Source organism: Lithobates pipiens, unplaced genomic scaffold (genome assembly GCF_037356315.1).
Source record: "Lithobates pipiens isolate NorthernLeopardFrog02 unplaced genomic scaffold, aLitPip1_a1.2 Scaffold_18, whole genome shotgun sequence".
Classification (NCBI taxonomy): domain Eukaryota; kingdom Metazoa; phylum Chordata; class Amphibia; order Anura; family Ranidae; genus Lithobates; species Lithobates pipiens.
In genome coordinates this window covers 55,557,227-55,581,963 of record NW_027507758.1, presented here as the reverse complement: position 1 = coordinate 55,581,963, position 24,737 = coordinate 55,557,227, and the positions used below count along the sequence as shown (strand labels likewise).

Sequence of the window (24,737 nt, the reverse complement as noted above, 5' to 3'; positions counted from 1 at the left end):
CACAAATTAGAATCCAGTATAGTATGGATGTTTAGCGGAGCATCATTAGCATAAAAATGATCATTTAGATCAAGTGATATTAACAACTGACAAAGTTGAAACCTGTAAAGGCTAAAAAAATAAGGGACCAGAAATAAGTCTGCTCTTCCACAGGATTCTAACAGGACCAATTTTTAGACTGGTCTCTTGTTGCAAAATGGAATATTTTGTTGTAAACAAGGGTAAAAAAGTACGCGCAAAATAAATTTGGGATATACAGTATCTCAAACGAGTAGACCCCTTGCATTTTTCTAAATATTTTATTATCTTTTCATGTGACAACACTGAAGAAATTACACTTTGCTACAATGTAATGTAGTGAGTGTACAGCTTGTATAACAGTGTACATTTTTTGTCTCCTCAAAATAACTCAACACAACCTCTGGCAACAAAAGTGAGTATGCCCCTAAGTGAAAATGTCAAAGTTGGTCCCAAAGTGTCAATATTTTGTGTGGCCACCATTATTTTCCAGCACTGCCTTAACCCTCTTGGGCATGGGTTTCACCAGAGCTTCACATGTTGCTACTGGAGTCCACACCTCCATGACGACATAATGGAGCTGGTGGATGTTAGAGATCTTGCGCTCCTCCACCTTCCATTTTAGGATTCCCCACCGATGCTTACTAGGGTTTAGGTCTGGAGATATGCTTGGCCAGTCCATCACCTTTACCCTCAGCTTCTTTAGCAAGGCGGAGGTCGTCTTGGAGGTGTGTTTGGGGTAGTTATCATGCTTTGCTTCAGTATGTCACAGTACATCTTGACATTCATGGTTCCCTCAATGAACTGTAGCTCCCCAGTGCCGACGGCACTCATGCAGCCCCAGACCATGACACTCCCACCACCATGCTTGACTGTAGGCAAGACACACTTGTCTTTGTACTCCTCACCTGGTTGCCGCCACACATGCTTGACACTAGCTGAACCAAATAGGTTTATCTTTTGTCTCATTAGACCACAGGACATGGTTCCAGTAATCCATGTCTTTAGGCTGCTTGTCTTCAGCTAACTGTTTGCGGGCGCTCTTGTGCAAAATTTTTAGAAGAGGCTTCCTTCTGGGAAAAAGTCATGCACACCAATGTGATGCAGTTTGCGGCGTATGGTCTGAGCACTAACAGGTTGACCCCCCCCACCCCTTCAACCTCTGCAGCAATGCTGGCAGCACTCATATGTCCATTTCCGAAAGATATGACACTGAGCACGTGCACTCAGCTTCTTTGGTTGACCATGGTGTGGCCTGCTCTGAGTGGAACCTGTCTTGTTAAACTGCTGTATGGTATTGGTCACCGTGCTACTGCTCAGTTTCAGGCTTTTGGCAATCTTATAGCCTAGGCCAGTGATGGCAAACCTTGGAACCCCAGACATTTTTTTGGAACTGCATTTCCCAAGATGCTCATACACTCTGCAGTGTATTTGAGCATCCTGGGAAATGTAGTTCCAAAACCTCTTGGGTGCTAAGGTTCGCCATCACTGGCTTATGCCATCTTTATGTAGAGCAACAATTATTTTTTCAGATACTGAGTTCTTTGCCATGAGGTGCCATGTTGAACTTCCAGTGACCAGTATGAGAGTGAGAGCAATAACACCAAATTGACCACACCTGCTCCCCAATCACACCTGAGACCTTGTAGTACTGAGTCGCATGACACTGGGGAGGGAAAATGGATAATTGGATCCAATTTGGACATTTTTATTTGGGGGGGTGTACTCACTTTTGTTGGCAGCGGTTTAGACATTAATGGCTGTGTTATTTTGAGGGGACAGCAAATTTGCACTGTTATACAAGCTGTACACTCACTACTTTACATTGCAGCAGTGTGTAATTTCTTTAGTGTTGTCACATGAAAAGATAGAATATATTTACAAAAATGTGAGGGGTGTACTCACTTTTTTGAGGTACTGTATGTAATCCTGATTAATGCAACCCTATCGCTAAAGGAATACGTTCCAAATTTCTCCTGCAATATTCATCTATCCCACTGCACTGCTGATTTCCGTTTTATTGAAAAGAAGCCGCCATCTCCGTTTTCTGGGGAGGTAAATTTCCTGGTAATGTGCTGTTCTCTAGGGTTGCACCGATACCTTTTATTGGTGAGTGTTGGTACCATACTTGTGCTCACTGTTACTGATTACTGATACCTTTTGTGGTGCGATTTGAGCCCATACAAAATTAATAGGCTCAAATCGCACTGCAAAAAATTGCATGTGATTTGAACAGGAACTCTGTGCGATTCCTTTCTGAATCGCATGTGGTTTTTGCCACCACCCCTATGTGAACCGAGGCTAAAAAAAAACATGACAAGCCAGGGTTCACACAGGAGCGGTGGCAGAAACCACCTGATTCAGAAAGGAATCGCACAGCATTCCTGTTCACATACGATTCTTTGCAGTGCGATTTGATCCCATTAATTTTGTATGAACTCAAATTGCACCACAAAGGTATCCGTTTCAGGTATCGGAGCATTAGTACGAGTACTCCTGCAAGTGTTTGGCATTGGCACCGATGCAACCCTACTGTTTTCAGTAAATTGATCTTCCGACTCCTATGTCGATATGTGTCTTGTAGATAGTTGGGAGACGCTAGAAATCATCTGACAGATCCCAAAGTTTCATAATCTAGTAGTGATATTTGGAAAGAACACACTGCTACAGAGAGCTGGGAGGGTGCTGCTCACACCTATTAAATCGAAAAAATGGAGCAAGTTCCCCCACCAACGGGGTTTTTAGGCAGCAAAAAACAATGATAATGACATGTCAGAAATGATATGAAAAAATATTTTTATTGTATGGTAAAAACATGAGCTCCACCTAGATAATTAAAACCAGAGGAAGAGCAAGCTCTTATGTTCAAAATACAATGATATCAATGGGCATACACTAAACAGACTTAACTATAAACACACTGTATAAAATAGTAACAGTAAAAATAGTTCTAACGCGTTTCAACCACTAGGGTCTTCTTCAGAGATAGTCTGTTGATAGAAAACGAAATTAAACTTAATGAATCTATCAAATAATGTTTTTATTAAGAATATCTTAAATTTGTTAGTATGGTTTACCCAATGGTGTATTTCCAAAAGATTAACGTAAGTTGTAATGCTTAATGGTGGAGTTCACCCATAGGTTCATGCTTCAGTGTCCTTCACATATTGGAGGATGTTACATGGTCCGTACGTTTCGCCACAGAGCCAAGCAGAGGGGATGGGGTCAGAAGCCCAAAGGCGCGGCTCACGAGAAGTCGCACGAAAACCATACACCCCATAAGAAATATAGGAAGCAGGTTCTGACCCCATCCCCTCTGCTTGGCTCTGTGGTGAAACGTACGGACCACGTAACATCCTCCAATATGTGAAGGACACTGAAGCATGAACCTATGGGTGAACTCCACCATTAAGCATTACAACTTACGTTAATCTTTTGGAAATACACCATTGGGTAAACCATACTAACAAATTTAAGATATTCCTAATACAAACATTATTTGATAGATTCATTAAGTTTAATTTAGTTTTCTATCAACAGACTATCTCTGAAGAAGACCCTAGTGGTTGAAACGCGTTAGAACTATTTTTACTGTTACTATTTTATACAGTGTGTTTATAGTTAAGTCTGTTTAGTGTATGCCCATTGATATCATTGTATTTTGAACATAAGAGCTTGCTCTTCCTCTTGTTTTAATTATCTAGGTGAAGCTCATGTTTTTACCATACAATAAAATATTTTTTCAAATTATTTCTGACATGTCATTATCATTGTTTTTTGCTGCCTAAAAACCCCGTTGGTGGGGGAACATAATCTAGTAGTTTCCCTTTAAATGCTGTATACCAGAAACCAGACACCTTTTTAAAGGTGAGTATTTACAATATTTTTTGCAGGAAACAACTTTTTTGGCATTTATTTTAGCAAGAGTCACTTTATGGTATTTGAGTGGTGGTGCTGTATATTTATTGGTCCATTTCTAACCTGTAAAATTGTAAATGGTATACACTGACATTACCTTTCTCTTAGTGAGAAACTGTCAGTCATTTTACTCTTTGAAGTAAAAGTCCTGCCAAAAAGCAGACACCACTAGTTGAATGCTATTTCCCTTATTAGCCAGAAATGCTTCCTCTTGTGTATATCTTTTTAATTCTGGTTTCAATTTGCTACAGAGGTCTCGATTTCTCGAACTATAAATCGAAGCCCCACACTCCTTCTGTTCTGTTCAGTGTGAGCTCTGAAGTTGCTTATAAGCATCATCTTATTGTAGTTCCACAGAGAGATGGATAGGTGTGTATGGGGCTGAACTCCAGGGGCTTAGTCTGGAATTTGGGAAAACGGAGTGGATCAGCAAAACGTTTCTTTGCAATGAAAAAAATGCATCATAATAACATCTCCTTTGGGAATATGTTACATTTTCCACCCGTTTTTAGGCTGGAACGTGTAACGTAATCTCAATGCTGCAGCCTCTGCCTGGCTGTGTATGAATGAACTACAAGTCCCGACCTCCTCCGGCTGTACTTGTGTTAGGTTTTTATTTTTTCTCCATGTCCAACAATAAGTAGTTGGCAAGAGTTCCCTTTCACCTGTAGCTAAAGCCAAAACTTTTTTAATTTCCAACAGAAACACTTGGTTTGATAAGGTTATTTCCCTCATGTTACACAGCATTTTCTTTATATCCTGTTGTACCTACAGACAAAAAGAGAAGAAAAATCTCTTCAGTGAGACACAGATGGTTAAAAACTTACAATGAATCTGGCTCATAGATATTACTTAATTTGTCATAGTAAATCTGGAAACGATTCAGGGGGAATAATATTCATTTTTGGTCTAATTATTTCTATATTGTGTTTCAGAAATACGAGAAACCAAAGTTTGTGCAATGCTTGGCTTTCCTAGCCAATGGCGATGTGCTTGCTGGAGATTCAGGAGGTGTCATGTTAATATGGAGCAAAACTCCAGTGGAATCTACAGCCGGGAAAGGAGTGAAAGGTGGGTCTCTCCTCGACCAGGTGTTGGGATAATCCCGCTGAGCTGAACTAGATAGAGCAGGCCAGCAATAAAAGTCACAGCTGCACTTTGCTATGACTAAAGCATCCTTTCCTTGTGGTCCCAACAAGACGTTCTGCCATTGGGGTTGGTAGTGAATATGACCATTATATCCGTCTTCCAGGATATTGAAACGTACCAGCATATGCGGGTGTGGTGATATTTAAAAGGTTATCCAGAATGCTTCAAGCTTGTCTCTCCACCACTCCTAACATTTTAATTGCTTCTAAATCCCCACTTGGCGTTCAGCTAAATGTCTCAATAATTGTTCAGAGAACGCAAGCAATTATTTGAAGCCTTAATAGCAATGAGTCATTAGGTGTTTTCTCTTTTAATGTCATTAATATGCCTGGCACACGATGAACAGTGCTCATTATGCAAACACCAGGGAGAGCACTACCTGGTGGAAACGGTGCAAATTATTTTACTGCCCTAGAAAATAAGACCTGCACCATATCAGAGTCCCCCTGTTAATTTTTGTGCCAGAAACAAACACATTTTAATCACCTTTGACCATTGAGACAAGGTAACCAATGGGGCTTTGAGTGGGTCCAAAAGGAACCAAAACATTTCTTTAAAGTGTATCTAAACCCAAAACCACAGATGTGCTATATTGTATTTTACCAGTTCACAGCCGTGTGGTAGCTTTTTTTTTTTCATATACACATGGTGATTATGCCAGTAACACGCTTCCTGTCCTAGGGTGACAACGCTCACTCACTATACTCTCAGGACAACACAAACCAGACATGACTCTGGAGAGCACTCCCTCTTCTCTTCTACATAATATAAAGGGGGTAGGTTCTATAGTCCTCAGCGTTGGAAACAATAGAAACTGATAACTGTATATAACAAAATGATTTGAATTGTATATTTAACCAAATTTGACCAAAAAGGTGAAGTTCATAGTTAACCACTTGCTGATCACCCTCTTGCGGATTAATGTCTACAAGGTGGCTCCATTATCCTGACTGGATGCCATATGACGTCCAGCAGGATAAGCCGTTCGCGCGTGCCCCTGGGGGAGTGCAGCGTGGCAGTCAGTGGTGCTGTTTGTCATTCTGTCACACAGCATCTCCGATTGTGGTAACGAGCCTATGACGTAGGTTCTTTACCACGTAATCAACTGTGACCAATTACAGAAGATCACAGCGGTAACCAGGAAGTGCCAGTAAACTGCTTTCCTCAGTTTGCGCGGACAGGGAGAGCCTATTGGTAAAAATCGCAATAAGCAACAATTGGTTTGCGCAAGTTATAGCGTCTACAAAATAGAGGATAGATTTATGGCATTTTTTATTTTATTTTTTTACTAGTAATGGTGGTCATCAGTGATTTTAAGCAGGGCTGCGACTTTGCGGCGGACAGATTGGACACTTTTGACGTTTTTTTTGGGGGGTTTTTTTTTTGGGACTAGTGCCATTTATACAGTGATCAGTGTTATAAAAATGCACTGAATACTGTATAAATGACACTGGTAGGGAAGGGGCAATCAAGGGGTTAAGTGTTTCCTAGGGAGATGTTTTTAACTGGTGGGGGGAGTGTACTAACGAAGTACAGAGAGTTCGCTGTTCCTGATCACTAGGAACAGACAATAATTCTGTACTCCCCTGACAGAACGGGGATCTGTTTTTTTTTTTTTTTTTTAATTGACAGATCCCTGTTCTGCCTCTCCGAGGAGTGATCGTGGTTGGCCAGCAGGCATCCCCACGGGCCACGCGCATCGGCTCCAGCCACGTGCGCCCACTAGATCTCCTAAAGGAACCTGCCATACCACTACAGCGATTTGCGCAATAGAGCTGACCTGCCGCTGTATAGCAGCGGCTGGCCGGCAAGTGGTTGAAAAGGAAATCATCATTTAAAAACTGTATTTACTTAGGTTATATTTGTGTAATATTAAAATTTGTTTTAAATCATTTAAGTGTAAAAATTATACAAAAGAAACTACAGCACTGTAAATCTAGTCCCAAAAGGGGATTAATGAATGAATGACTTGTATAGAGCTGCAAATGTGAACTGAATCGCCTCAAGGCGCTTGATCTGACCTGCTGATGGCCATATAAATCTAACTCGGGGCTCAAAATTAAGTCCTTCGCTACTAGCCAGGCTTTAAGAGTTACTCGCCACCAGTTGCCCCACCCAGCTCCTACCCCGCCCCTAATTCCCTTCCTAAACACACCCTTGTAAATTCTCTCATGAAATTACTGTTAATATTTTATGCAGAAATAAGTTACAAAAATAATTAACTACTTTAACAATATTCACATAAAGCATGAGACTCCAAAGTTCCCCTTTACAAAGTTGTCCCTTATATCGGAGTCTGCAATATTCCCCCTAACATGGTCTGCAGTGTTTCCCTTTACATCAGAGTTCCCCCTTATGCCCAAATCCTTTTCAGTCCTTGTGTGTCTCTCTAGATGTGCCAATTGACTGCCATGGGCACATCTACCGAGCACCGGAGGGGCAGGATGCTGTCCAGAGTGGGACTGAAGATCAACATAAAGGAGATTGTACAGTGTATGGCCATCTTGCAGGAGAGTGTGCAATCTGATTGCACAGTATGGCCATCTGCAATGTGATTGGACAGCATACGGCCATCTGCAATCTGATTGGACAGTTTGGCCATCTGCTCTCTCTCCTCCTGTCAGCATGCAGCCTGGTATTGTTCTGCAGATGTGGAATTAAAAGTCCCAGCACTCTACAGGCAGGTAGGGGTTAGAAGCACAGCTCCTGCAGACACTGGACAATATTGGTGAACTACAAATTCCCAGCATGTCTTGGCACTGCTCTGCACGCAGGGCCCTCTGGGACTTGTAGTCCTACCTCTCCCCGGGTGGTCTTCTCCTTTGGCGGAGAGGACATCTGTACCACCTTCGTCCGGTCTCTGCTCCCCGCCTCCACTGTACTCTGCCTCCTCCGGGCACACAGGCTGGCACACTGCCCAGGGCTCGGAGACGGCATCTGGCGCTCATGTGAAACCTCCCTCGTGCCTCTTGTCCCCAGGCTGGACCGGCTGCCCCTGCTGTAGCCTGTAGTTCGTAACAGGCGCCACCATGATATCACCAACCATACACTTAGCTGCCCGTCTCCTGTCTGAGCCCAGGCTGGTCTCGGAACTGCGTCTGCGGCCATATATATATTTTTGTTTCACGTGCCGTCCCTAATGGACGTTTGGCAACCTTGTTCCACGCTCGCCTTTTAACTTCTTTCCACTCGCCAAATGTGAGCAGGTGAGTGAAAATTTTGAGGGCGGATCTAACCCATTCTATTTAAACAAAAAAAATAAAAAATCTGAATAAGCATCCTATACAGAACACAGTGAGCATAAAAGTAACTGCTAATCGCATCTGGCAATACACTTGGAACAAAAATTGATGAGGGCATCCTGAGTGGCTATTTTGATTCAGACCAGTCAATCTCATTCTAATTAGCCAGCTTCGGAGTCTATAACCTCAGCACAATCTCCCTCTTACTGCAAGAACATTGTGTCATAGAGATTTGGCCACCAGACCTATATTATGTAAAAAGGTTTCTGTTCCTGCCTTATGAATTCAATAGCTCAAGGCAGAGAGAGAACAAGGAACTGAGGACCATTAGTCACTTCCAAAAGAATTTTCAGAATACCAACATTTCCTGTTTTGCAGCACAATCTATAAAATCTAAATATTGTAAAACCCATCCGGATACTCGGAATTTCTCCTCCAGGATTTATGCTGCATACTAATTTTCATGAAGAGATGGTAGAAAATAAACACATTTCTCAGGCAAGAAACCATTGTTTTATTTTCCCTGAAATAAACATGTAGTAGGTGTACCTGAACAAAGCTCAACATGAACAAACATAGTTACCGGCTTTATGCGCAAAAAAAGCAGCAGACTAATTGGACTTGTATCAAGCAAATAAGCAACACAAATAGTGATAAATCGGTCTGCATCTCCTTCAGCAAAATCTCTGCAACAGTTTTACAGACCCGTGCATCTGTATTCCCAGGCAGCCATGTGTGACAGTTTGTAAAGTTCAAAGACAGGTACAGTAAAACCTTGGATTGCGAGCATAATTTGTTCCAGAAACATGCTTGTAATCCAAAGCACTCTTGTATAGCAAAGCAAATTTTCCCATAAGAAATAATGGAAACTCAAATGTTTCGTTCCACAACCATTTACTTGGAAGTCCTTCAGTTTATAGACCATATAAAAAGATTATAGCAATGTGACCATAAAATGTCCATCTACAAATGGAAGCCTCCACAAGGGGATTAGCTGCAAAATCCAGCAGGAGCTACAGAGTATAAAGGAGAAGAGAGGCCCCTCTAAGTGTAGCAATATGGTTACATCTAATGAAGGTACAACATTTAGCAACTCACATGGTTGATGATTAAGAGACGCATCTAAGTGGTAGTGGCAGACATCCAGGGTAAAGCTGTCCACATAGATCGTCATCCACCACCGGCTCTCACCACTATAAGTCTGCAATAGTAACCAGGAAGACTACCCTGCAGTAGAGCGATCTGAAAGCGAGGCTCGAACTGTTTGTGGAGCGCAGCGTGGAAGGGATGATGTTGATGGCAGTGAGGAGGATGGTATACGTGAACAGCTTTACTCCGGATGCCTGCATCCTTTAGAGCGTGCCTCTTTTAGAAACTCACACGGTTGATTATTAAATGTTGTACCTTCATTACATGCAACCATATTGCTACATTTGGAGGCACACCTTCGCTTATACTCAGTTGTGATATGATGCTACTTGTATATCAAGTCATGTTTTAGTAAAAAAAATTTAATTGTCTTGCAAAATGCTCTCAAACCAAGGTTTTACTGTATACTATATTGCCAAAAGTATTAGGACACCTGCCTTTACACGCCTGTGAACTTTAAAAGAGAAGGATGGGTTTTTTTTTTTTTTTTTTTTTTTTTTTTTTACAATTGAGCGCTAAGCTGTGCAGGGGTGGGGAGCGGCTGTCTCAGTGGCTCAGCCGTAGGGTCCCAGTCTTAAGCCGTATGGTTTAATATATTGAGTTGGCCCACCCTTTGCAGCTGTAACAGCTTCAACTCTTGTGGGAAGGCTTTCCACAAGGTTTAGGAGTGTGTCTATGGGAACGTTTGACCATTCTTCTAGAAGCGCATTTGTAAGGTCAGGCACTGATATGAGCGAGAAAGGCCTTGCTTTGCAGTCTCCGCTCTAATTCCCAAAGGTGTTCTTTTGGGTTGGCGTTGGGACTCTGTGCAGGCCAGTTAAGTTCCTCCATCCCAAACTCTCTTATCCTTGCCTTTATGGACCTTGCTTTGTGCACTGGTCCAAATGATTTGGTGGAAGGGGAATCCTAGTGTGGGTTGTTTTTCAGGGGTTGGGCTTGGCCCCTTAGTTCCAGTGAACAGAACACTTAAGGCAGGGTCACTGTATGTGAATGTGAGAGCCGCGTTCACTTGCTAATAAATGAAGATGATAATCCTAATATAGTAATAACTGTACAGGTTTACCTCACTTTAAGGTGCTTCACTAATACAAAGCTTTACATTACACAGTCCCCTGCACCCCTGGACCCTTTTACATTACACAGCCCCTCACCTCTGGACCCCTTTACATTACGCGGTATTGCACCCATATGCAACCTGAATATCGCAGGTGCAATATCAAAGCTCTTGCAGGCTGTCAGTACACTGTCTGCCCATACCTCTGACACGGGCAGTTAGTTACTGAAGTCCAGGAAGCTCAATGGACTTTGAGAGTGCTCACAAGCACCCTTCATAGTTCATTGAGAAACTACAAGCCGTCAGCAACAATGGCTGATGATAGTTGTAGTTCATTAATTCGCAGAACCCTGTGAATGTATGACGCAGCCATGTGGGTGGAGCCCCATACAGCCACCTGGTTTTCAAATGGTGACCGCAGGTCCGGGTCGAAGGTTCCCCGCCTGCTGTCACGATGAAGGTGGTGGATGCTCAACATGTTACACCCTAAATAGGGGCATAGACCCAGCTTGGCTTCCATTGGTGGTATTGAGAAAGCATGAACCTCCATGGGAAACATGTCTACCTGCCTTTTCCCTCCCCTGCCTGATCATTCGTGGTTGTTTTTATGGACTTTGTTCAAAAATAAAGACTTTTTTTTTTTTTTTGCAAGTATTGAGTGTGCAGCTATCAAGTCATTCCTGTACTTGGCTTTCATTAAATTTCAGTAATCTTTAGGCAAGGTGTGCCATATACAGCCCAATCAAACAACCTGGTTTGCATTTGAGATAGTATCTAGTCATTTATGGGTACTTTTAGGAGTCACAAAAATGCTTGATACTGCACACAGAATTTCAAGAACTCATTGTGGCTTTGCAAATCTTTACTACTTTTCAGTAAGAAGTATGTTGCCACATGTGTGCCATTTAACTCCTTTGGGGAAGCCCCACATGAAGCTTCGGGTGTTGGGGCTACAGACATTTGGCAGAGTTCCCCTGACAAATTTTCTAGCAAAGCATTTGGATGGCTATCTAGGTGCTGCAATTAAAATTCTGTCAGTTTTATGCAAGTGTTTTGGAAATGTTTCAACATCCAAATATGCCCCTTACTGAGTAATAATTATGTTTCAGGTGTCTACCAAATAAGTAAGCAGATCAAAGCTCATGATGGGAGCGTGTTCACATTGTGTCAGATGAGGAACGGTATGCTGCTCACGGGAGGTGGCAAAGACAGGAAGATTATTATGTGGGATCACAATCTTAACCCTGAAAGAGAGATTGAGGTAAGACCACGGGCTGCTTCATATAATTTGCTGTGTAAAAAAAGATTAGAGAAACTCAGCATAAAGGCTTCTATATATAAATATTTTTAAATTACATTATATATTTAGGTGACATTTAGGAAGTATACATTGTTACTTGTATGATTAGTTTCCTAAAGCTGAATGCACATCTAAAGGAATACTGATGGTTCTTTAAGAAAGTGCCAGTAGTCTAGAGCTATTGCGAGTTCAGTATAGAAAATGTAAGCTTTGATTTCCAATTTAAAGTATTATGAAGACTGCACTTGCTGCCAGCCTCTCCTAAAACGACCAGTTTTTCCTATTTGTGATGCTAATTTAATCAGACCCTCTCATCTGACCAGTCATTTTAACAATTCTCCTATTAGATTATATATGCATTTAACTTATGCATGTTAATTACCTGTAAAGGTCAACCTTGTGGCGACATCCGCAAAGCCCAAGATTGCTGCAGGGTGCCACTATCTAGGGTGTGATTCCACCAGCCCCAGCAGATTCAGATATCGCATCCCGTAACAGGGGTTCTCCACCTTTCCAAACCAGTGGCCAATTCAGGGACAAGAAAAAAAAAATCGAAACCTGTAGTCATTGGAAGAAATAGTGCCCCATCGTGTCAGCGAGAACAGGAATAGTGCCCCATCACTGTCGGTGGAAGGAAATATGCTTCATCCTTGTTGTCAATATGAGTAATTTTTCCCCATTGTTCGTATCGGGAAAAGAGATGGTGTCAGCGTAAGGGTTACCACCCAATCATTGGTAATGATATCACTGGGAGGAACCGTGTCACGTTGTATCAGTGTGACAGAATAGCGATCCGTTCTTGATGTCAATGGAAAAAGGAATGCCCTGTTTTTGGTATAAGTGGGATGAATATTGCCCCATTGCTGGTGTCACTGGGGAGAATGGGGTGCATTGTTGGTGTCAGTGGGGAGAACATTGCCCATTCTTAGTGTCAGTGGGAGGAACAGTGCCCCATTCTCGGTAACTGGAAAAGAATAGTGCCTCATTGTTGTCGGTGAGAGAAGGAATAGTGCTCAATATTTGTCTGAGAGAAATAGTACCCCATTACTTGTGTCAGAAAAATGAATGTCCCATTGTTGCTGTCAGACAGAACCACTCCAATGGCCAATTAAAGGTAAGCAAAAGGGAAGTACTTTTTGCTGCTTGTTGCTGTAGAGCAGTGATTCTCAACCAGAGTTCCTCCAAAGGTTGCTAGGGGTTCCTTTAGCATTGGGCAATTTATGCCTCTCAGGTAAGTTCCCACTCACACCATTGATCTTTTTAGCTATCTGTAAGGAGGTTATTCTTCCCAATGATCACAAGTGTAAGGATCATTCTTCCCACTGACCATTACACTAGTGTATCATGAGTTGTAGATTTCAAAAATTTAGCAGGGGCTCCCCGAGACCGGAGAACTATTTCAAGGGTTCCTCTGTGTTGAAAAGGTTGAGTATTACCTAGGGATGCACCGAAATTTCGGCTGCCGAAACATATCGGCCGAAAATGACCCTTTTGGCAATTTGCCGAAAGGAAAAAACGGCCGATAATTGAGCCGAAAATGGAGCGGGGTGGGGGCGGAGCCCGTCCCTGGTGCCGCCCATCATGGGAGGTGTATAGCGCAGGAGAGCCGCCTCCGCCGTCTGGTTCAATAGAGCGCCGGGAACATCACAGCTTTAATTTCAATAGCTGTGTGTTCCCCCGTCGCGCGCCGTCGCATACAGCCCCTCCCCCTTGTTCGGGGAACTTTGATAGACAGATTACCCGTCCAGATTGGATGGGGGATCTGTCTATCACAGTTCCCCGGACAAGAGGGAGGGGCTGTATGCGCCGGCGCGCGACGGGGGAACACACAGCTATTGAAATTAAAGCTGTGATGTTCCCGGCGCTCTATTGAACCAGACGGCGGAGGCGGCTCTCCTCTCTTTGCTGCATCACTGCCTGCACGGGGGGACACCACACTGCCTGCACGGGGGGACACCACACTGCCTGCACGGGGGGACACCACACTGCCTGCACGGGGGGACACCACACTGCCTGCACGGGGGGACACCACACTGCCTGCACGGGGGGACACCACACTGCCTGCACGGGGGGACACCACACTGCCTGCACGGGGGGACACCACACTGCCTGCACGGGGGGACACCACACTGCCTGCACGGGGGGACACCACACTGCCTGCACGGGGGGACACCACACTGCCTGCACGGGGGGACACCACACTGCCTGCACGGGGGGACACCACACTGCCTGCACGGGGGGACACCACACTGCCTGCACGGGGGGACACCACACTGCCTGCACGGGGGGACACCACACTGCCTGCACGGGGGGACACCACACTGCCTGCACGGGGGGACACCACACTGCCTGCACGGGGGGACACCACACTGGCTGCACGGGGGGACACCACACTTATCTCTTTTATCATGTCGCCAGTCTCTGACCACCTCCTGTACCATGTCGCCAGTCTCTGACCACCTCCTGTATAAAAATCTTTTTTAAAAACAGTCCTTTTCGGTATCGGTTTCGGTTTTCGGCCTAGTGTATTTTTCATTTTCGGTATCTGTTTCGGCACCAAAAAACCCATTCGGTGCATCCCTAGTATTCCCCTTTACTCCTCCTGTGGCAGCTACATAAATATTATGTAGCAATGGGAGCGGCAAAGGATGCAAGGAAGCGGGGGGGCATAAGCACTTGGCATGTTTCATTAACTAATTTGCAGCAAATAGTTCTATGGCACAAAAGCATTGGAGGTTTTTGCATTTTTAGTGTTGCACTTCAAAACCTCTCATGCACAATCGTTCTTTTTCATGCATCATGGGGCACAGAGTCAGGCTAATAATCATTACCTACTGGGATATACTCCACCACCAGGTGAATGGACACTGGTAGACTAGAGCTGCACGATTCTGGCCAAAATGAGAATCACGTTTTTGTTTTTGCTTAGAATAAAAAAATCATGATTCTCGCAACGTTAAAATCTTTCACATTATACAAAATAATGGGCTAACTTACTGGTTAGTGTGTTTTTTTTTTTTGTTTTTTTTTTAGTTTTTTCCAAAAAATTGCATTTGAAAGACCGCTGTACAAATACAGTAACGACATAAAATATTGCAACAACCACCATTTTATTCCCTAGGGTGTCTACTAAAAAATATATAGACATCATGGGACACAGAGATCCCTCCCCTCTTTTTTTGAGGATTCGGTACTTGCTACAAAACTCAAGTGCTTCCTGTGTGGGAGGGGTTATATAGGGCATCACTTCCTGTCTGAAGACCTTTGGTCTACCAGTGTCCATTCACCTGATGGAGTATAACCCAGTAGCTAATGATTATTAGCCTGACTCTGTGTCCCATAATGTACTCAAAGAAAAGGATTTTACAGGTAAGCATGTAAAAAAAATTGTTTATTTGGATTGAGGAAATCCTAATTTTTCAAACTTTTACATGCTCAGTTTTTCTTGCCTGAGATTTGTATTTTTTTTTTTTTTTTTTTTTTATAATCGTAAGAAGCTTTTTTTTCTAATTGGCTAATGACCTAGTTGCAGAGTTCGGAAATTAATTTTAAGAAGTGCTCCTAAGCTCCAGCTTACGTGAGGACATGCTCCCTGAGAGCTCTGCCTTCTCAGACAGTCATATGCCTTTCATTTAATCAATGTCTGCTTTATAATGACTTTATAAAGTAAGGCATATCATTCACTGAACAAGATGCCTGTTTATAAGCAAAACCATTCTTCCTGGGTTTCTGTGACTTTTCCCATCCATTCTTTGTAATTACAGAGAGAATGAATGCGCTTTAGTTTTTGCACTATTGTAAATATTGATGATTCTATAACAGTGATTGAAATATCTTTCAGGTTTATTGATCCTGCATTTTCTAAAGCTGTCCATAGATCGCCATCTGACATTTTGAAGATGTGTTTACATTTACCTTAAGGCAGCCAGCATAAACACTTAATATACAGTTGTGCTCATAAGTTTACATACCCTGGCAGAATTAGATTTCTTGGCCATTTTTCAGAGAATATGAATGACACAATCATTTCTTTCACTCATGGTTAGTATTTGGCTGAAGCCATGTATTATGAATCGACTATATTTACTCACTTTACTTTTTAACCAATTCAATACAGGCCATTTTCACCCCCTTCCTGCCCAGGGCAATTTTCCGTTTTTAGCGCTGTCGCACTTTGAATAATTGTGCGTTCATGCAACACTGTACCCAATTGAAATTTTTTTTTTACTTTTTTTTTCCCCCCCACAAATAGCACTTTATTTTGGTGGTATTTCATTTTTTATTGCGCTGTAAACAAAAGAAGAGTGACTAGTTAGAAATATACACTATATTTTTTACTTTTTTGCTATATCAAATATTCCAATTAAAAAAAAAAATTCCTCAGTTTAGGCCGAGATATATTCTTTTTACATATTTTTCATATAAAAAAAAAATCCCAATAAAATGAGCGTATATTGATTGGTTTGCGCAAAAGTTAGTGTCTACAAAATAGGAGATAGATTTATGGCATTTATATTATTATTTTTTTTTTTAACTGGTAATTGCAGCGATTTGATTTTCAGTTGTAACTGACATTGCGGCGGACATATAGGACACTTTTGACACCATTTTGGGACCATTCACATTTATACAGCAATCGGTGCACTTCTTTCTGTATAAATGCCACTGGCAGGGAAGGAGTTAACACTAGGCGGGGGGTGGGGGAATCAAGGGGCTAAATGTTACCTAGGGAGTTATTCTCACTGTAAGGGGAGGGGACTCACAAGGGGAGGAGACTATCGGTGTTCCTCTGTACTGGGAAAACACGATCGGTCTCCTCTCCCCTGACGGGATGTGGATCTGTGTGTTTACACACACAGATCCACATCCCTGCTCTGTTACCGGAAATCGCAGGTGCCCGGCGGACATCTGGGCCACTGGGCATGCGCATCGGCTCCTTAGATGGAAGCAAGTTATTAAATCCTGACGACAACAGAAACTACCCAAATGACCCTGATCAAAAGTTTACATACCCTGGTGATTTTGGCCTGATAACATGCACACAAGTTGACACACGGGTTTGAATGGCTATTAATGGTAACCATCTTCACCTGGGATCTGTTGCTTGTAACTAGTGTGTGCTTATAAAAAGTTGGTGCGTTTCTGGACTACTGACAGACCCTTGCATCTTTTATCCAGTGCTGCACTGAAGTTTCTGGATTATGAGTCATGGGGAAAGCAAAATAATTGTCAAAGGATCTGCGGAAAAAGTTAGTTGAACTGTATAAAACAGGAAAGGGATATAAAAAAGATATCCAAGGAATTGAAAATGCCAGTCAGCCGTGTTCAAACTCTAATCAAGAAGTGGAAAATTAGGGGTTCTGTTGAAACCAAACACCGGACAGGTAGACCAACTAAAATGTCATTGCTTTTTTGGGCATAAATGCTACATTTGGAGAGGAGTCGGCATGGCCTATGATGAAAGGTAAAACAGAGGGTGGAGCACTGATGTTTTGGAGATGTGTGAGCTACAAAGGCACAAGAAATTTGGTCAAAATTGATGCCAGATTGAATGCCATATGCTATCAAAAAATACTGGAGGAACATTTGCATTCATCAGCCAGGAAGCTGTGCATGGGACGTACTTGGACATTCCAACATCACAATGATCCAAAACACAAGGCCAAGTCGACCTGTCATTGGCTACAGCAGAATACAGTGAAGGTTCTGGAGTGGCTAAATCTCAGTCTCCTGATCTCAATATCATTGAGCCACTCTGGGGAGATCTCAAATGTGCAGTTCATGCAAGACAGCCCAAGAATTTACAGGAACTGGAGGCTTTTTGCCAAGAGGAATGGGCAACTTTACCATCTGAGAAGATAAAGAGCCTCATCCACAAATAACACAAACTTCAAGCTGTCATTGATAAAGGGGGCAATACACGGTATTAAGAACTGGGGTTTGTAAACTTTTGATCAGGGTTATTTGGGTAGTTTCTGTGCTCATTATGATTTAAAAAGAGTAAACAGTTATAATAAATGGCTTCAGCCAAATACTGAGTGAAAGTTTTTGTGCAATTCATATTCTCTGAAAAATGGCCAAGAAATCGTATATTCCGCCAGGGTATGTAAACTTATGAGCACAACTGTATGTGTTTTTCTTCTCACGTTTTTAGAGACGAGGTCTGGTCAGACTTGCCAGCAATGAAGGGAGGGCGGCTTAAGAGACTATTTCCCAATACTTTTTGTTCAGTCTCTGTTCGCCTTGGAACACTCTTAATATCCACTATTTAACAAATGTAAGAAAGTTGGGGCACTAACTTCTTTTTATCTTCATTTATTGTTACTTTAAAGCAAGATTAAAAACAAGACTAACAATAATTTCATGTGAATAGCACATGCTTTTTTATCAATGGTAAATAGTATGCGCTATTTGCCTGATGGTTTTTAGCATTGGTTTGAAACCACAATAACAATATAAAAGCCACGTGTGCCCCAGATTCCTTAGGCTGGCCATGCACTGATAAAAATAATTCTTTGTTCAACCTGCCAGCTATACAGCGCAGATCAATCTTCCACTGTGTGGCTGTTAAAATACCTGAGCTGCGGCTGCATCTGACTGGATACAGCTGTTTGGTTAAAATAGTTTCCTCTGGTGCCTATTAAAGGCTATTGTGTTTTTCAATGGTGTTTATTATATGGGTGTTTTATATTTACAATGTTTTCCAGGTTCCGGATCAATATGGCACCATCAGAGCGGTGGCAGAAGGCAAAGCCGACCAGTTCTTGGTTGGCACATCTAGGAATTTTGTTTTGCGTGGCACTTTCAATGACGGTTTTCAGGTGGAAGTTCAGGTAAATGCAGTGTTTTCTTCCCTTACCTGAATTAGTTGTCGGTATGTATATTCTGTCAAATCAGTACTATCATTGTATAACTTGGCACCATTAAGAAGTCTGTCAGACCAGCCACATCATTCCTTACAATCTTATGACCTTGGCACATTCATACAAGTGCAGAAATGGCATATCTGTATAGTCATAAGTTCAATAAGGGGTTGTAAAGGTTCGTTTTTTATTTTCTAAATGGGTTCCTTTAAGCTAGTGCATTGTTGGTTCACTTGCCTTTTCCTTCGATTTCCCTTCTAAATGTTTTTTTTTCTTTGTCTGAATTCCTCACTTCCTGTTCCTCCTCAGTAAGCTGTTCTGGCTGACTGAACACCGCTCGGATGATGGTGTGAAGTTTACTTAGGAGAAACAGGAAGTGAGAAATTCAGACAAAGGGAAAAAAAAACATTTAGAAGGGAAATCGAAGGAAAAGGTAAGTGAACCAACAATGCACTAGCTTAAAGGAACCTATTTAGAAAATAAAAAACAGAGCTTTACAACCCCTTTAATGTCCTAAAAGGTTTGTGAGAAAAAAACCTGTGCAAAATAATGGAAATGTAGAAATGCTTAGCCTTGTGGGTATTAAACTGGAACCCATGCTAGGACACAATGCAAACCACTAAGCTACGGTGCTCCTGCATTTTATGAGCACACAGCTGTGTAGTTGTTGGTTTCATTTTTTTTTTTTTTTTTTATACTTCCAGGGTCATACAGATGAGCTCTGGGGTTTGGCAACCCACCCCTTCAAGGATCTGCTGTTATCATGTGCTCAGGACAAGCAGGTCTGTTTGTGGAACTCTGTAGACCACACGCTAGAATGGACCAGACTACTAGAAGTGAGTACTTTAAAACTACTGTATTGCTGCTGAAACATTTTGTATTGTTGTCACAGTTGAAAATCTGAAGAAAGTTTCCAAGAAAAATAAAAATCGTTAATTTCCTTTATGAAAAGAAGGTAACTGTTGTACCTGGAAAACTGAAGTTCAAATTGGGAATCCTTTGGGGGATGATAATAAAAATAAGTTTTTAAAATGAAGCTGCACAGGGCAAAGCAACAGTTTCTCTTTAATGCAGAAATCCAGAGACGCATATACTTACCTTCTATTCACTCCTCTGTTGCACTATGAAAGGATAAGTTCACCTTTAGTGACATGTTTCTAACTGAGCAGCCCCCACACTCCCCCATTGTGACAGCAGGCCAGGGATCTTCTCCCTGCACCCGCTGCCACAATTTAAAAGAAGTTTTTAAACTACAACCACCATCATCCATTGGGCCTGATGAACTACCAGAGCACTGATGAGCGCTCTTAATATTTCATTGATCCTTCCTGTCAGTGTGTAACTGTATGCTTGTAAGCGGGCAGCTACACTGACAGTCTGCAGGAGCCTTGCATTGTATCTGTGATCTGCTGATCATGGTACAGTGCTTTACAGGTGCCTAATAAAAAAGCGCAATTTTTTTACCTGCAAAAAGATGTGCATTTACTATTTTCTTTTATAACGGTGAACTTATACTTTCAAAGTTAAAATGCAAGCTCTGAGTAAACCTTTGCTTGCAACAGTGTGAAAACAAATTCTAAAGTAATGTCTTTAAAAGTAGCAGCAGTATTTTTTTTTTTTTTTTTTTTATAACAAACGTCATACTTGCCTCCTCTGTGCAGTGACTTTTGCACAGAGCATCCCTGATCCTCTTCTCGGGTCCCCCGCCGGTGCTCCTGGCTGCTCCCCCCCCCATGACCAATGCCCCAATAGCAAGCCATTTGCTATGGGGGCACTGTTGTGCACTCACTCTTAAAACCCTGCTCTATGCATCCATAAGACATACCCTACGACTCGGCCCGTCCCTCCACTGCTCTCCTCATTGGCTCGCTGGCTGTGATTGACAGCAGTGGGAACCAATTGCTGTCTGACAATGAGGAGAGCGAGTCATGGGATAGACGAGTCTCTCATGCACATTACTGGATTGAGAGGGGGCTCAGGTCAGTATTAGAGGGACTGGGGGGGGGGGGGCAGCACACAGGTTTTTTACCTTCATTTGTAGGATGAACAACTACTTTAAGTCTTTATTATTGCTAGTGGTTTCTCCAGGTAAAAGGGCATTTTTTGTTTTTCTCCAAAATAACTGTCTGCTTTTATAAATATGGAGAACATATAGATGATTCAGGTAAAAGCCTGAGCAAGAAGAGAGAAAAATTGGAACGATGTGTGAACTCTGTTGGGATGAGCAAGGTGACAGTTTGGTCATGGCCTGACCATCTAGGGTTCTAGGCAAATGAGAACAAAGTAAATATTGGTGAGCTAATCACTGAATCCCCCATGACACAAGTCCTGAATTTGGGCATTAGGTGTGCTGAGGGGTTATCACCAACTTTTAAGACATAAACCAAAACTAGTAGGTTTGCAGGCCCATTAGGTGGCAGTCGGCCATGTATAGGGAAGCAGACCACACCACCTCTGTGTGGGGGGGGGAGGGGGTGAAAGGCTGTCAGCTGAAATGAAAAGTTAAGCCAGAGGTGCAAGTTGTTGTCTGCCCTTTATACACACACGCACACACACACACACTCATGTCATCATATGTACAAAGTTATTTATTTCCACGTTTTATATATTTTTCTTATGTCTGACCACCCTTGTGTGCCTAGTAGTTGTAAATGACTAGCAATGTTTCTCTGTCATGTACAGGAGCCTGGACACTGTGCGGACTTCCATCCTAGCGGAATAGTAGTAGCAATTGGAACACATTCTGGAAGGTAATGCTCAAGTCATATGCTTTGTAGTTATCGGTCCTTTGAGGATTTCCTCTTGGAAAGTCTTTAAAGTGCACCTGCATTGAGAAAAAACACAGGCCTGCCATTGTTGGCCTCCTTCTGCAAATACTAGTTGTCTGGCTTCAACACACAAACCTGCGACAAGCATGCAGCACATAGGAGTAGCTTAGTTGTGTATTCAAAATGTATTGGTCCCTGGCCATGGTGCAGCACTCTATTACACTGACACACAATTTTTTTTTTTTTATTATGGTTAGATTATTGAAGCCATAGCATTAAAACGTGATGGGGCTCCACCCTTCACTATTAATTCTGGCGATAGGTACACTTCTGTCCCAAAAGCCTAGTTGAGCCTGTCTATGGCTTTTTCACATGAAGCTGGATGTAGATGAGCTATGTTAACCCAAGTGGCTATTTGTCTTTGCTGCAAATGCTCTCTCCTCAACTGCCAGAGAGAGTACTGAGGCTGAGCTCATATGCTTAGTATACTGTAATATAATTGCTAAGTATACACTTCTGTGATCACTTGGCTAGTATTTATGGTGTGCCGACCTCAGCTTGAAATAAATACTTGACTAGTTCCTGCTTATTGATCCACACTGCTTCCTTCAATATACAGCTCATTGGCAATGTCATAGGCTTGATCGTTGCTTGCTAAGTTCTGACTATTCTGACTAATGTTACAAAGTCAAGTCCAGAAAATGTGGAAGTTTGTGCTGAGCTGTTGCCTTAGTACTCATTCCCTGACCTGTTGATTAGTGGGAGTTAAAAACTGTCACCCCCCTCCCCCTTCAAAATATTTCAGAATTTAGCCTGCGCTGGTCAAATTAGAATTCCTTAAACTAAAGTGTTGCTGTCAGTGGTATAGCTAAAAAGTGTGGCCAAACCTTTTTTCTAATCTACTCCTATGACCCAGATTAAGCAGATAGTAGGCCTTTACTGGCTATCAGCTGACCCAGCAGAGCTATGTCACGTTTGTGAAGGAGCCACACCTTGTTGCTGGTACCCATGCAGCTGCCTAATTGACAGCTTGATCCGCCTTTCAGCAGGCGGCTGAGAACCTGAACCAGCCCCGCCTGTCCTCTCCACAGCCCCTTGCTCCAGTGAGTGCAGGAATAGCAGAGTGGGGTACAGTGCCTGACCATCACGGTTTTGTACAGTCAGCAGACCAAAAGCTTACAGTCCTGTAATCTGTCAGTTTTCGGTCCTAGGCAAAGTGTTCGCCCACGCGAGATGCACAGGTGTTCGGGGTTGTGCATTCACACAGCTGCGTTCCAACTGACATCAATGTGATTGCATGCACAGGCGTATGTTATATTATGCCCATGTGAATGAGTCCTTAGACCTGGCATGGGAAAGCTGCTTTGTTACAGGGATGCTGCAGCATTGGGGTAAGTATTAGTAGGTCTTATTTTATTTTTTCCGCTAATCCCATATTTCTCCTATAAATTTAACTATGAATCTAATGATTTTATTAAACACGGGTTGAGTCACTAAAGGCTAAGAGACTGAGCTCTTTGCAATTGGAGGTGCACTCTGCAAGGTAATTGCTGCAGAGCTTAGTAAATGAGGGAAGCTCTTCTGACTTACCATAGCCAATCATGTGCAAGCAAAAAATGCTGTTTTTCTTTTCCCTTGCATTTGATTGGCTATTTGCATGTTCTAAGCAGAATACTACTGCACATGCAAAGTTCAGTCGATTTTGCCTTTAGTAAATCAGCCCCAGTCCTCAAGCTATACTTGGTAGGACTCACTACTGAAGAGGCTGAGAAAATTAGTCTGACTCCCAATGATGGGGTGAGAGAGAAATGTTGCCCCACTGGAGGGGTTCATTTTCAGATGTCCTGCAAAGGCTTTGCATTGCACATTAATATGTTCAGCATGAAAACCTTTAGAAGGTTTTGTCTAACAATTTAAAGCCTCTGCATAGATGAGTTTACCCTTCTCCAACATTTACAGTGGCTCTCCCTTGTGTTGTAGATGGTTTGTGTTAGATGCAGAGACACGAGATCTGGTTTCTATACACACAGATGGCAATGAGCAGCTCTCCGTGATGCGATACTCTGTCGGTAAGTAACTTTCCCGACAAGCAATCTGATAATATTTGCCAGTTGTAACATTGTGTCCAGGTTACTGGCTGTGTCTTGGCTTACTTCCCAAAACATTTCCGTGGGAAATCTGGGTTAAATATTTTAGCGTTGTCTGTCTGGGGTTAGAAATGCAGCTTGAAATGTGTGTATGTGATGTGAGTGTATTCCCTCCCATCGTAAGCAACTTGCAAAGTGTATGTAAAGACAAAACATATTTGGGGGGGGGGGATTAAGGTTATACGTACTTTAGTTCTTTGCCTGCCAAAGAATTTATAATTTTGTTCAGACAGTGCACAGCCAGATTGGTGACACACGTAGTTCAAAATTAAAGCTGATCTCTGGCTTTTAGCGAAGTTTGAATAGTTTGTTTGGACCATGTTGGGCCAAGCAACCTATTAACTAAACTGTATAAACTGTGTACGTAGTCTCGGCTGCTTTCAGTATACAGGGCTGTGTTGCGGCAGCGGGACAGGAGCTTCCCCTCCTGCTGCCGGAACAAAGTTTATTCAAACTGACTGCTGCTCAACCGTTCACTGGGAGCTTGTATTCTATGAATTAATACGCTTCCTGTGGTTGGGTCAGGGATCATAACATGTGCCCACCTCAGCCAATCAGAAGATGCTTTGTATTCATTTTAGAGAATAGAAAGCTCCCTGTGAATGGCTGAGCCCATTTCACTGCTGGAACACAGTGCTGTATATGGCCGAGCCTGCATTATACAGCGCTCCCAGGAAATGCATATGTTGGTGAAGATTCAAGTTAATCTGAACCAATGTACAGTAGTCCAAATTTAAGTATTTACATTTAACAAAAAACTAGAGATCAGCTTTAAGCAATTCTTCTTCCTGGTTCTTCTGTTTGATGATCTTGGTTATCCCAATCCATCCAACCTGATTGGGCAGTCAATCAACAGTGCCACCTCTGTTTAATGAGCTTAGAGCTGATTCAGGATGCAGTTATGGTAAACTAGCAAGTAATAGTGCTGATCCTGATGGGCAGAGGTGTGTGTGTGTGTGTGTGTGTGTGTGTGTGTGTGTGTGTGTGTGTGTGTGTGTGTGTGTGTACATAACAAGAACACTGAATCAATTGGTGCATGCACTGCACCAATTGATTCAGTGATTTATTTACACGTTTTAAAAGGGTGTGTTGGTTGTCGCCAGCTTTGAGAATTTATTTAACACATAGC

General features: G+C 42.5%; 1 protein-coding gene across 7 annotated transcripts in view; it reads left to right on the top strand.

The window, feature by feature from the left end:
• Nucleotides 1-24,737, top strand: part of LOC143987137 (echinoderm microtubule-associated protein-like 4) — a 249,200-nt gene that overhangs the window by 206,282 nt on the left and 18,181 nt on the right. For all 7 annotated transcript variants that reach the window (XM_077485699.1, XM_077485698.1, XM_077485695.1 and 4 more), the window contains 6 exons: nucleotides 4,872-5,007; nucleotides 11,640-11,791; nucleotides 18,538-18,663; nucleotides 19,398-19,529; nucleotides 21,376-21,443; nucleotides 23,442-23,530. In XM_077485699.1, the coding sequence (XP_077341825.1) occupies nucleotides 4,872-5,007; nucleotides 11,640-11,791; nucleotides 18,538-18,663; nucleotides 19,398-19,529; nucleotides 21,376-21,443; nucleotides 23,442-23,530 (703 nt within the window). The remainder of the gene's footprint in view (nucleotides 1-4,871; nucleotides 5,008-11,639; nucleotides 11,792-18,537; nucleotides 18,664-19,397; nucleotides 19,530-21,375; nucleotides 21,444-23,441; nucleotides 23,531-24,737) is intronic.